We start from the raw sequence: 10473 nt of genomic DNA, 5'->3' as shown, positions 1-10473 counted from the left end.
AATCATTGCTGAGCAGTGTGAAACAACTTCCTGCAAAGGGTAAATCCTGCTGGGATGGCAGTGGATTAGGAGGAGTATTACTAAACAGAAATCTTTCAAAGCCCTCAATGACATCATCTTTTTTACATGCCTTCTCCTAACGATCCCAGTTGAGATGAAGTAAAATTTACTGTGTATCCTACCCCTGGCCTCAACGTCTCAAAGCACCTGATGCTGCACACATGGTTTACAAAATCAGGCCCTATGGAAGCTGGATTTTCTGATTTCCATTTCTCTTTACAGTGAAACAAACTCAGCTTGTTAGTGTCTTGGCCAAATCTGCAGGTTTAATGAGAATGACTTACCACCACCCAGTTTCTTCAGAAGTAGCTATGAACTGCTGGGTAATATGAGGGTTTTCTTTCCCTCTAACATGGCTAATTTCAGAAAACAAAAGAAATTGAATTAAAATATCCCAACACCAACTGAAAAAAGCTCTGAACACGTTACACCATGTTAATTGTGCTTTTACATGCAAGAAGCTGTGTTGGTCTGAAAGGTGGTAATTAAATGAGAATAGGGAAAGGGGGAAGTAGTGAAACATCCTTAAGCAGCTACAGCAAATAAAAAGGTGAAATTTTCACCAGGGAAGGTATTCAGCCTCTTTCTACCACAAAAAGGGGTTATCTTTGAGTCTCCCTGTAGACAGATCAATTCTCAGCCAATTTTTCATAGGCATAGAGCACCTCCAAGCTTGCATTGGTTGGTCCTGCTGGTACTCATGCTACACTCTAAAAATCAGCCCAGCTCCTCTAATCACACACCTTACCAGACACCAAAAACCTCTTATACCCTTGCCCCATTTATATGAGTTGTTTGCAGACCTCCCCCATGATTTTGACCATTACTTCCACTTTGCAAGGGGCCTTGCACAGATACGGAATGACATGATGTCTCTTGCTGTCTTACCAGAAGAAGATCACTATTCTATGAACTAGAGGGACTTCTGGTACTCTGGCACCTTACCCAACACCAAAGGACTTGAGCTCTGTTCCTGCCTCTAGCACAAATCTATCGTATGACCTTCCGCTTGTCTCTTCCCTCCACAGTCCACTCCCTCAAACCAGGTTTTTATTTGATTGTTTGCTTTTGTTTTCCAGTGAAGTCCTTGGACTTTGGTTGAGGCTCATACAGGCAGGATGCCCTGCAGTGCATTACAGTAAGAAGCTTCTTGGCTCTGTGGATGTGCTACTTCAATGCCATTAACTAATAAAACAGAATCAACAGTTTGCTGTGAGCATTTCTGGTGAGAGAGAACAAAGTACTTCTGTCAGCTCAAATGAGAACAGGTATCTTGAAGTACTCAAAATAACCCAAGCTCCTATGTCAGGACATGCCACATATTTCAGTAGCATATTTCTGAGCTCATTGTGTATGATCTGTAAGCAGAGACAGCACCTTGCTGCTGGAGCCCTTCATGATCCCAAATTATCACAACACCTGGCTTGGAACAGAGATGGGATTCTTGGCAAACATCAGGTTGGAGGGGATTTACCACCTCGAAAGCTGATTCACAGCACCTCCATTTCTCTGCAATAAGAGCAGCCCAAGAAATCCTATCATGTTTCTCTTAGGAGAAACACTGAGCATCAGAGAGCTTAAGGGTGAAACCGCTTCATGTGGAAACCAGTAAACCAGCTGGAAGATGGCTAAATGTAAAGTGGTTCAGGACAGGCTCTTCTGCAGAGCTGTGCAGAAAAACCTCAGCTGTTCATCTCCCATTCCCTGCTCTGACCTCCATCCAGCCATCTGGGGGTAAGGCTTCTGCAGTCACTGAAGGCAGCAGCCAGCACTTGTGACAAAGGTTTGGCTGCTTGGCCACTTTGTGAAATCAGAGGTTTTCAAAGAGATTCATGCACTGTGTCCTGAATGTTAAAATAAACTCTGCCAAAAGTTTCTTCTGAAATGACTATCTGGACATCACTCATATCTTGCCATCCTGTATCTCGGACGAGCAGGTGCTTTCTTTTATGTCCCCAAGCAGATGCACATTTCACTGTTCTCTGAGCACTCAGAGGCAGCTCTTTTTGAGTGCGTGACAAAACACGGTGACAGCTGTTGAAAACGAGATGCCTGATGTACTTTTTCTATCTAATGTGACTTCTGCAAGGATGAAGCAGCTCATCTCTTGGGGTGTGCAGGCCCTTGCAGGAGGCACCCCAGTGCAGTGCTCTCATCCTAGCCACTGCATGGTTTTGTTCTCTTTTCTTTCAATAAAAGAGAATTATCATGCCTATGCCATCTGTTAAGCAAAGTGCTGCACGTACATTGCAATATACCCTGCAGCACACAACACAGCCTTGCAGATTAAATGTGAAGTGGATGTAAGGGGAGAGAAAACTCCAGGTGCTGGAGCCGTTACAGGTGAGCCTAAGCGTTTGCTTCCCTGAGGCAGCTGCCTGTCAGGATTAATTTTGCCGAGCTCAGGAATGTGCCTCAGTAGACACCACACCCCGTTCCAGGAACCCATAAATACCAAAGGAGATGCTCAGCACCACACATGAAAGCATCTTCTTTCTTCAGACCATGACTATGGGGGAGTGACAACCCGACTAGCATCAATCCTGTCTTGTGCTGGGGTTTTCTTAAGGTGGTTCCTTGGGGGAAACAAGAAAGGAGGTGAGCATGGGTGTTTGCTGCCTTCCTCCTAGAGAAGCCTCCAAGAGAACCCCCTAATTTGTTTCTCTGTCAGAATCCACCTGGGACCCTGGGGGTTTTTTTTATTTCAGGTTAAAGGAGGTTCTCTCTTTTTCTATATTGTCCCCAAACCAACCCTAAGGGAAGGACATCCATGGGAGCTAAAGGAATCATCTTTGATAGACTCTCTTAAAGTACTTTTGATAACACATCCCACAGGCAAGGCTGGGGGACAATCAGGCATCTTCTGAATGACGCTGCCCCAGTGCCATGCAGGAGGGGCACAAAACAATTAAGGGTGCTTCAAGTAGCATAGTTTTTCCAAAAAGGTTACCCCAGCCAGTCAGAGTAATGCAGTGCAGGTGGTGAACACTTAGCTAGCAAACCCAATTGACTCCAAGGTTTCTTTTCCTCCTATTCCTTTGTCATCTCACTACGAAAAAAAGACTGTAAAGCTTCCTGTTTTTTCCAAACATCTTCCTACCCTTCATTCTCCCATCTACCTCAGTATCCCTAACTCCACTAGCTGTTTGGAGGCTGAAGTGGTTTTGGCTTATTTATATTTTTACATTTGGAAAAAATGCCCATACACAGGCACTGTTTCATATTAGATGTTCAGTTAGGAGACAGCAGAAGGCCAATGCAAGACTGATATTTGGAAAGACAAACATCAGGTGAGCCATGGAAGTCATCCTGATGTCTCTGCCACATCCCCAGAGGGACAGCTGAGCCTGCTGTTGCCTCATGGGGTGCTGGGACCTGCTTCCTCCCATCTGCCCAAGAATGTCCTATCCTGGACATCAGTGCTCTCCCACACCGCTGAGCCCATGGCCAAGGCCACCAACTGAGGCCACACACCACAATTCCAGGGCAGAGCCCCAAGTGTGGGGAGTTACCACAAAAGAGCACTCCTGGCTAATTAGGGGTTTCTGGATGCAAAGCAGTATGTTTGAAGTCCAAACTCAAAAGCTTGGCCCTAGGGAGCAGCCAGTGCTGATGCCAGGGACAGCGGTAGGCAGCCAGCTCATGGAGCTGGGACTGCCTGAGCAACACTGCTGGCTGCAGAAATGTGCCCTTCCACAACCTCTGTAACAAAGGAATTAATTTCTGAACATGGCAGCATTTCCATATTTTGAGGCATAAGCAGCCCCTTCTTTTCTGTTTCTACAGCATCTTTTAGACAGCACCTCACCAAACCCAAACCATGCGATGCCTCCAAGAAACACACACAGCCAAGAGCAGTGGCAGCAGGATGGAAGTGTGGAGCAGTGGTGTTAGGAAAACATGTTTGGGGACACAAGCACTGCAGCCCCTGTGGCCCATTGCTTTGGTCTTGTGCCAATCATTTTCTGCACAGATAAGTCCCACATCTCTCAGAACACGTCTTTTGGTGTATGGGCCACCAGATTCAGATACCTTAAAATTTCAGGTCAGCTTGGTTCATGTTATCATCAACTGAGAAAATACCTGCAACATTCAGATTAAGGTGTGGATTTTGCACTCCAGGTTTAAAGCCATCAGGGTAGGACAGAGCTCTGCCTGCTGGGCTTACTCCACAACCTCCTAATCAGCTTCCTTAAGCACCCACAATACATGTGGATGTAAAAAAAATACGTATATATTCCTCTCTCCCCAAACAGTCCTTTTAGGGGCTGCAACCCTAGGTATTGCGGATTAAATAAGTCAGTTCCTCTGACAAAGACCTATTTGGTTGAACTTTAAACAAGGAACATTTAGAAATCTCTAAAACTTTAACCATCAGTGTGTAACAGCTTCCAGGACATTCCCCACCTTGTAACATTTAAAACAATGATTCATTTTCATAAGAAATATGTTACTGCCTGAAACTAACTCTCAAATAATGTTCATTATCTGCATGGTCTGTGTTTCAGCACATGAAGTTTCCAGCTACTAACACTGGACATTATGAAATCTTTTACATGACATCAGCTTTCCCATGAGCAGCCAGCTATAAAACACATAATTTTTAATCTGCATTTGATTGCCACAGTCTAAAAATCATAGAATTTATGAGAGCTACAAATCATTTTTAGACTGTGCAGTGTGGACTAAAAGCCATGGGTTTTGGTTCAGCTTGTTGATATTTCCTGAAAACATGAAACAATTCTGAAAGGACAGATTTCCTGGCTCTCAGCTAAAGGTCAGCAGTCACACAGGGACTGCTTGCTAAGTGTACTGAAAGGAAAGACCGGCACAACACTGCAGTATTATTAAAATGTGATTTAAGTGGGGAAAAAGGAGAAAAGAGAGAAAGAGACAAAGATTAGACTCTCAACAAGTGAGCGTTCACCAAGATTAGAAAAACAGCCCTGTTCCTGGCTGCTTGCAGCCCTCACCAATCACCACTTGCTCTTGCTCCCTCTTTCTGCCCCTCTGCCAGTCCTGCAGCCCCAACCTGTGCTGCCATCCCAGGCTGCACTGCCTCAGAACATGACTGCTCTGACCAGGCATCACAAATCACTTCTCTAGCCTTTCTCACATCATCCAGAAGTTTGTCCAAGCTCATCTCAACAGACTATGGAGGTACGAGTTTCACTGGGGCAGAAAGGAGTCCACAAGTCCTGCAACTGTGCAACACTGACACGCAGTTGTGTGATAGGCAAAAAAAAAAGCTCATTTTCCCAAGGAATTTCTCCCAAACATGCTCGATGTTTATCACTTGCTCTCAGCACAACCAAGAGCCAAAGCACTGCTCTGCCTAGAGCCTGATCTGCCCAGAGCTTGATCTGCAGCCGGCAGAGGGGGCACAGCAGCTCACAGCCGTGTTCTGAACCATTGCTTGGACAAAGCTCCTTGTCAAAGTATTTCATTTGGTAATAATAGATATCAAAAATTTCCCATCCACTGACATGATAAGAGTTTGAAAAGAAGCACATTCTGCAATTAATGTTAGGAGCATCTCTAAAACAATATATAGTACCAGTCTCAACAGAGACTGTGTTCAGCCCCCTCCAAGACCCCCAAGTCTTGTTTGCATTATTATTCACATTTTTATTTTGAAGTATGGGGCATGTATAATTTTCCAGGCAAATAAATGCCAACCAAAACCAACCTAGCAGCCTCCAGCAGGTCCTGGCTACAGGTCGTGCACCCAGGTAGCTACATCCCCCTCCCTGCCTGACCAAGAGCACTGGGACATCAGAATTAACAAAGAATTTGTGCTAATCCTGCTAATAAAATAACTTTACTCTGACCTCAATGTCCTCTCCAGCACTGGCTTATCAAAAGCATTTGCTCCCATCACTCATGGTCTGTGCTCTTTCTTTTTTTTTTTTCTTTTAAAAATGAAAACCAAGTGGTTGTAGAGCAAAATGCTACCTTTTAAGTTAAAAGATTAACAGCAAGTCTATGATCACATGTGTAGCTTGAAACTGATGTCCCCAAATCCTGCTAACTACAGTAATATAAAGCAAAACCACAAATGCACTTGTAAGCAGCTAAGCAATCCTGTAGGCTGTTGAACTTTAAAATTAGCCCTGGCAGATCCTGGAGGAAGGGTATCCCAGAAGGCATGTGTCCTCTGCTATGCACAGAGAGCACTCAGACCGTAGGATCCTATTGCACATATATCACTCCTGAATATATGGCTATACCTATCGCATGTCATCTGTATTTCACACATTAATTTTCTCTAAAAATACTTTGTATGAGAGAAAGGACACTGCTCTTGGCCACAAAGTGTTTGCCCCAAAAGCAGCCAGTGAGACTGAAACAACAGACTATAATTCCTTGCAATGGGACAAAGCTGTGGCTCACATTAGAGACACTGACAATTTAGGGCTTTACAGACCACAACCTGCAAGGATGGATTATTCTCCAAAGCAAAATGCTGAACACTAGCATGGTGAACATTACTTCAGAGGCAGATTGGTGTAGCCTTGCGATTTTCTATCTGGGGCTTCAGGGCAATTTACAAGTAGAGACTATTGCCATGATCAGCAGTGAGATTACAGAAGGCAGATTTGCTGTGATGAATCCAAAAATAAGACAGCTCCAGGCTTAAAGTTCAATGTGCCACACCTGCTAGCAGAGAATATATGATTGTTCTGATCTCCAGGCTGAAAATACTATGAGAAAGGGTTGGACATCCCCATCCAGCAGAGCCTCTCCCACTCCATCCTCCTGAGGCCAAATGAAATCAATGGTGTGAAGACAAGCAGTGCATCGATACCTCTGTGACCCCAAAACCTGCACTCTATGCTGCTGCTAAGGAAATTCAGCAAACTCAGGCATCCAGTGCCAGCAAGACCAGAACTCATCAATCTGACATTACAAAACTCCTTTGTTGAACAGCTCTAAACAGCACTACCTGCAAAAAGTCTTGTTAACTGTGAGATTAATAACATTTACTGGAAGCTAGGGTGGTATCTATGGCACTGTTTCAAGAGCTGAGGTGATCCTATTGCCCCGTCACCAGAACTCCTCCAATTTTAAGCTATTTGTGCAGTAGCTGAAGAAAAAATAATAATATTTCTTATAGGTAAAGTTATGCTTGAAACTGAGACACAATACGATGATTTTTTTAATCATGTCTTGCATAAATTATAAACTGTATATTGATTGCAAGGGTAGTTAAGCAAACTAAAAAGGTATAATGAGAGCAGGAGATGTCTTCCTGGCCTTGTGGGCTCAGGTGAGGCTATTCCCACTGCAAAACATCAATGATCAGTGCATTATGGTCTATTAAAGTAATACTTGGCTTATTAAACACTTACTTTGTTTGATACTTAAAAGCAAGTTGGGTATGCACCACAGAAACAAAGCTCTATTTTTGTAAAAAGCTGGGGAATAAAAACAAAGGAAAACCCTTAGAGCTCTAATTGGCAGCTCGACACAAGCAACCCCCTTTCATATGCTTGGTTTTGCTTCTTGTAATTCTTATTGCTGCTGTTATTATTAATCCACCAAAACATCACACTTCATCAGCTCTTCACTAGGCAATTTCTACTCGTCAATATAATCCTCAAAGCTTCCATCACATTTTGCACTCTCTTACATGACAGATGTAGAACCATATTCTTTTGAGTGTCTGTGGCAAAAATAAAGAGCTGATTCACCAGCCAGTGCTGCAATAGGCAGTGAAGGGAGAGGGTGCCAAGGCTGGAGGATGTTCTGCATTAACCCCACAAAGGTTTGGATTTTGGAGGTCAGTGAGCGCACTCAGCAGCAGCTATGGCAGGTCCCATTCAGACATCAGTCTGAGCAACCAGCATTGTAAGGCTCCTTTGAAAATACTGATTATCACCTTTTAAGGTGGGCAAAAATCAATTAATTTTGAGCTTCTAAAGGAAGGCCTTTGCTGGGGTGAACCTTGGCCACACAGTCACAGTGCCTTTTGCACAGATGCACTGCCTTTTCTTTCTATTTAGTGTAAAACCACTTCATCTTGGTTATCAGCCCCCTGAAGGTCAGGCTTATTTCTTTAGATCTATTATTTACTGCCTGAATTTCCAGTTCCACCTTTCTGGCTATTACAGCTTCTTTCCCCAACTCCTATTCTTTTCATGATAACTCCATATGATGACTGTTGATAAAGCTAGGAAGACCACGATTCTAAATGTCTGACCTTCTTCAAAATCTGATAATGGATACAGTTTCTGAATCATAGGTCATCTCAATTTTGCCAGTAAACCATTTATTTCCAGTGGCCTTCAGACCTCGAGGCTTAGTGTGCTCTGCAAAATGGATTCTTCAGGGAACAATAAAAGTAAGAGGGCCATCTTTAGCCTTTGCTTAGCACGACAGAAGGGATACTGTACCTTGGAGAGAATGTCTGTCCACAACATCTTATGCACCACAGTGCCTAAGACCTTCCCTGCTCCACATCCCCTGATGTTTCTATGAAGCTGACAGCTGTAAGCACCTAATGTGAACTAACTGCCTTTTCATTTGCAAACTACAAAGAAAGGACAGGAAAAATCCATGTCTCCTTAAACTCTCCCTACCTGCTGAGGGCTATCCAGACACCTTTACCATATTGTTCAACTTACAGCTCAAGGCACAGTGCCAGGTGTTACATCACTGCCTCAAACCTTGCGCTGCTGTGGTATGACCTGATTACACTATGCTTGTAAAAGCTGTGTGGGTGCCAAGGTACACCATTGCCTGGTGGCCTTCTTCATGGCTGCTCTGGAATGGAGTTCTCAGAATTCCTTGGTCTTACAAAAACACAGCCAGAAGTACAGTTCCTGTTAAAGATCGGCACTTCATTCCAACTACTGAGCAAGATGCAGAGAAAAGTGTGTCAAACACAAACTCCTGGCTTGATCAGGGCTTGGAAAGCTAATCAAACCTGGATTCTGAGCAGGGAGAAATGAGCAGGTGTTACTTACTGTCAAAGCTCCTGTGCTGTGCTGTTAGGGTTGCCTGCACAGAGCGACCAGCCTCTTTCATCATGGCTTCAAATTCACTGCGGCTCTTGTTCGCAAAGTTCTCCTCCATCTCACTGGTGCAGCAGGTGTAGCCTTGTGGGCAGATTCGCAGGTGCTCCCCTGAAATGAGAGAAAATGCAGTTTAATGGCCAGGTCTGGAAAAGGAAGGGTTTCACCCCAGAAAATCTCAGCTTAAAAATATCCCAGCTCCCTAGTAACCTGGATCTGCACCAGATCCCCTAATTGAGTTATCCTGCTTTAACATAGAGGTTAGTGCCACAGAATCACAGAATATTTGGAGTTGGAAGGGATCCACGAGGATCATCCCACAGAATCACTGGTCCTGCACAGGACATCCCCAGAATCACACCCTGTGCCTCAGAGCATTGTCCAAATGCTTCTTGGACTCTGTCAGGCTTGGGGCTGTGACCACTGCCCTGGGAGCTGTTCTAGCTCCCAAACACCCTGTGTCAGTGCAGGCACAAATCTTCTCACTGCTGACTGTGAGGGAAGGAAAAGTGAGGAGAGCACAAATTTGAGCAAATTCAAGGAAATGCAAGTGTCTCCTGTTCAAAGGCTGTCCTAGAATCCAACTCTGCCTACAATCCCAGAACACAAGAAAGTCTGATTAAATGACATACTGGCCGTCTTCATTAGATTTAACATGTATATTAGAACAGCTGTTTGAAACTATTTTGTCAGGAAAAAAACCCAACAACTCCTAAGTTCTCCCCACCCTCCAAAATCTATCCTGAGAAAGCATTTCCATAACCAGAGAGGTGAGACTAATGAGAAGTTTTCAAAAGACACAGACATGCTGAATGCCAGTGGAATTTGGGTGACTAATTCTCCTCCACACACATAGAAATTTTCCATGAAAAATATGTCTCCTAGAAGGAGACAGGACCACCCCCAAAAAAGTTGCTATGACCATCACTGACTGAATATACTCTTTGCTGTAGGAAAGAACAGGAAAGGTAAGAGGACTTAGCAGTGAAACTGAAAAATTCTCCAGTATGGAGCTCCTCCTGCCCTCTGCAATTTCTTTGCTGTGGAGAAGCAAGTGTTTGCATGGGCAGAGTCAGCAACATTTCAAAAATAATTGCTAAAGTTCTTGTGAGTCCTTACCAAGACACATCCACCTGCAAACACACCCTATGTTTCTCCTCACCCAGCAGTAAGAACTAATTTGAATGAAATCAAACATTTATTTTTTGAAAGAATAATAAAGCTCCCTTGTTCCAAGAATGCACTGAGATAAACCAATTACTGAGTAGTTACCATGCTTAACATAATTTGATTGGGATTGCCAGTGATTTTTCTGGCACTTTTACAGGACTGCTGGCTTAATGTCATAGCTGAGCCTAAATATCTTTAAAATCATGTTTTATCTTGTGTGTCTCAA

At 43.8% G+C, this 10473-nt stretch overlaps 1 protein-coding gene across 1 annotated transcript in view; it reads right to left on the bottom strand.

Annotated features, from left to right (window-relative positions):
• The window catches only part of LOC103803682 (glypican-1-like), a gene marked incomplete at both ends in the record, with an annotated part of 72634 nt that extends 63442 nt beyond the window's left edge, over positions 1 to 9192 (bottom strand). Inside the window, one exon of the mRNA XM_009076255.1 lies at positions 9030 to 9192. Coding sequence (XP_009074503.1) covers positions 9030 to 9192 — 163 coding nt within the window. The remainder of the gene's footprint in view (positions 1 to 9029) is intronic.
• Between the last annotated feature and the right edge of the window lie 1281 nt (positions 9193 to 10473).

This window comes from Acanthisitta chloris, unplaced genomic scaffold (assembly GCF_000695815.1).
Source record: "Acanthisitta chloris isolate BGI_N310 unplaced genomic scaffold, ASM69581v1 scaffold20456, whole genome shotgun sequence".
Classification (NCBI taxonomy): Eukaryota; Metazoa; Chordata; class Aves; order Passeriformes; family Acanthisittidae; genus Acanthisitta; species Acanthisitta chloris.
The sequence above is the reverse complement of the archived record's forward strand: the minus strand, read 5'-3'. Positions and strand labels throughout refer to the sequence as shown.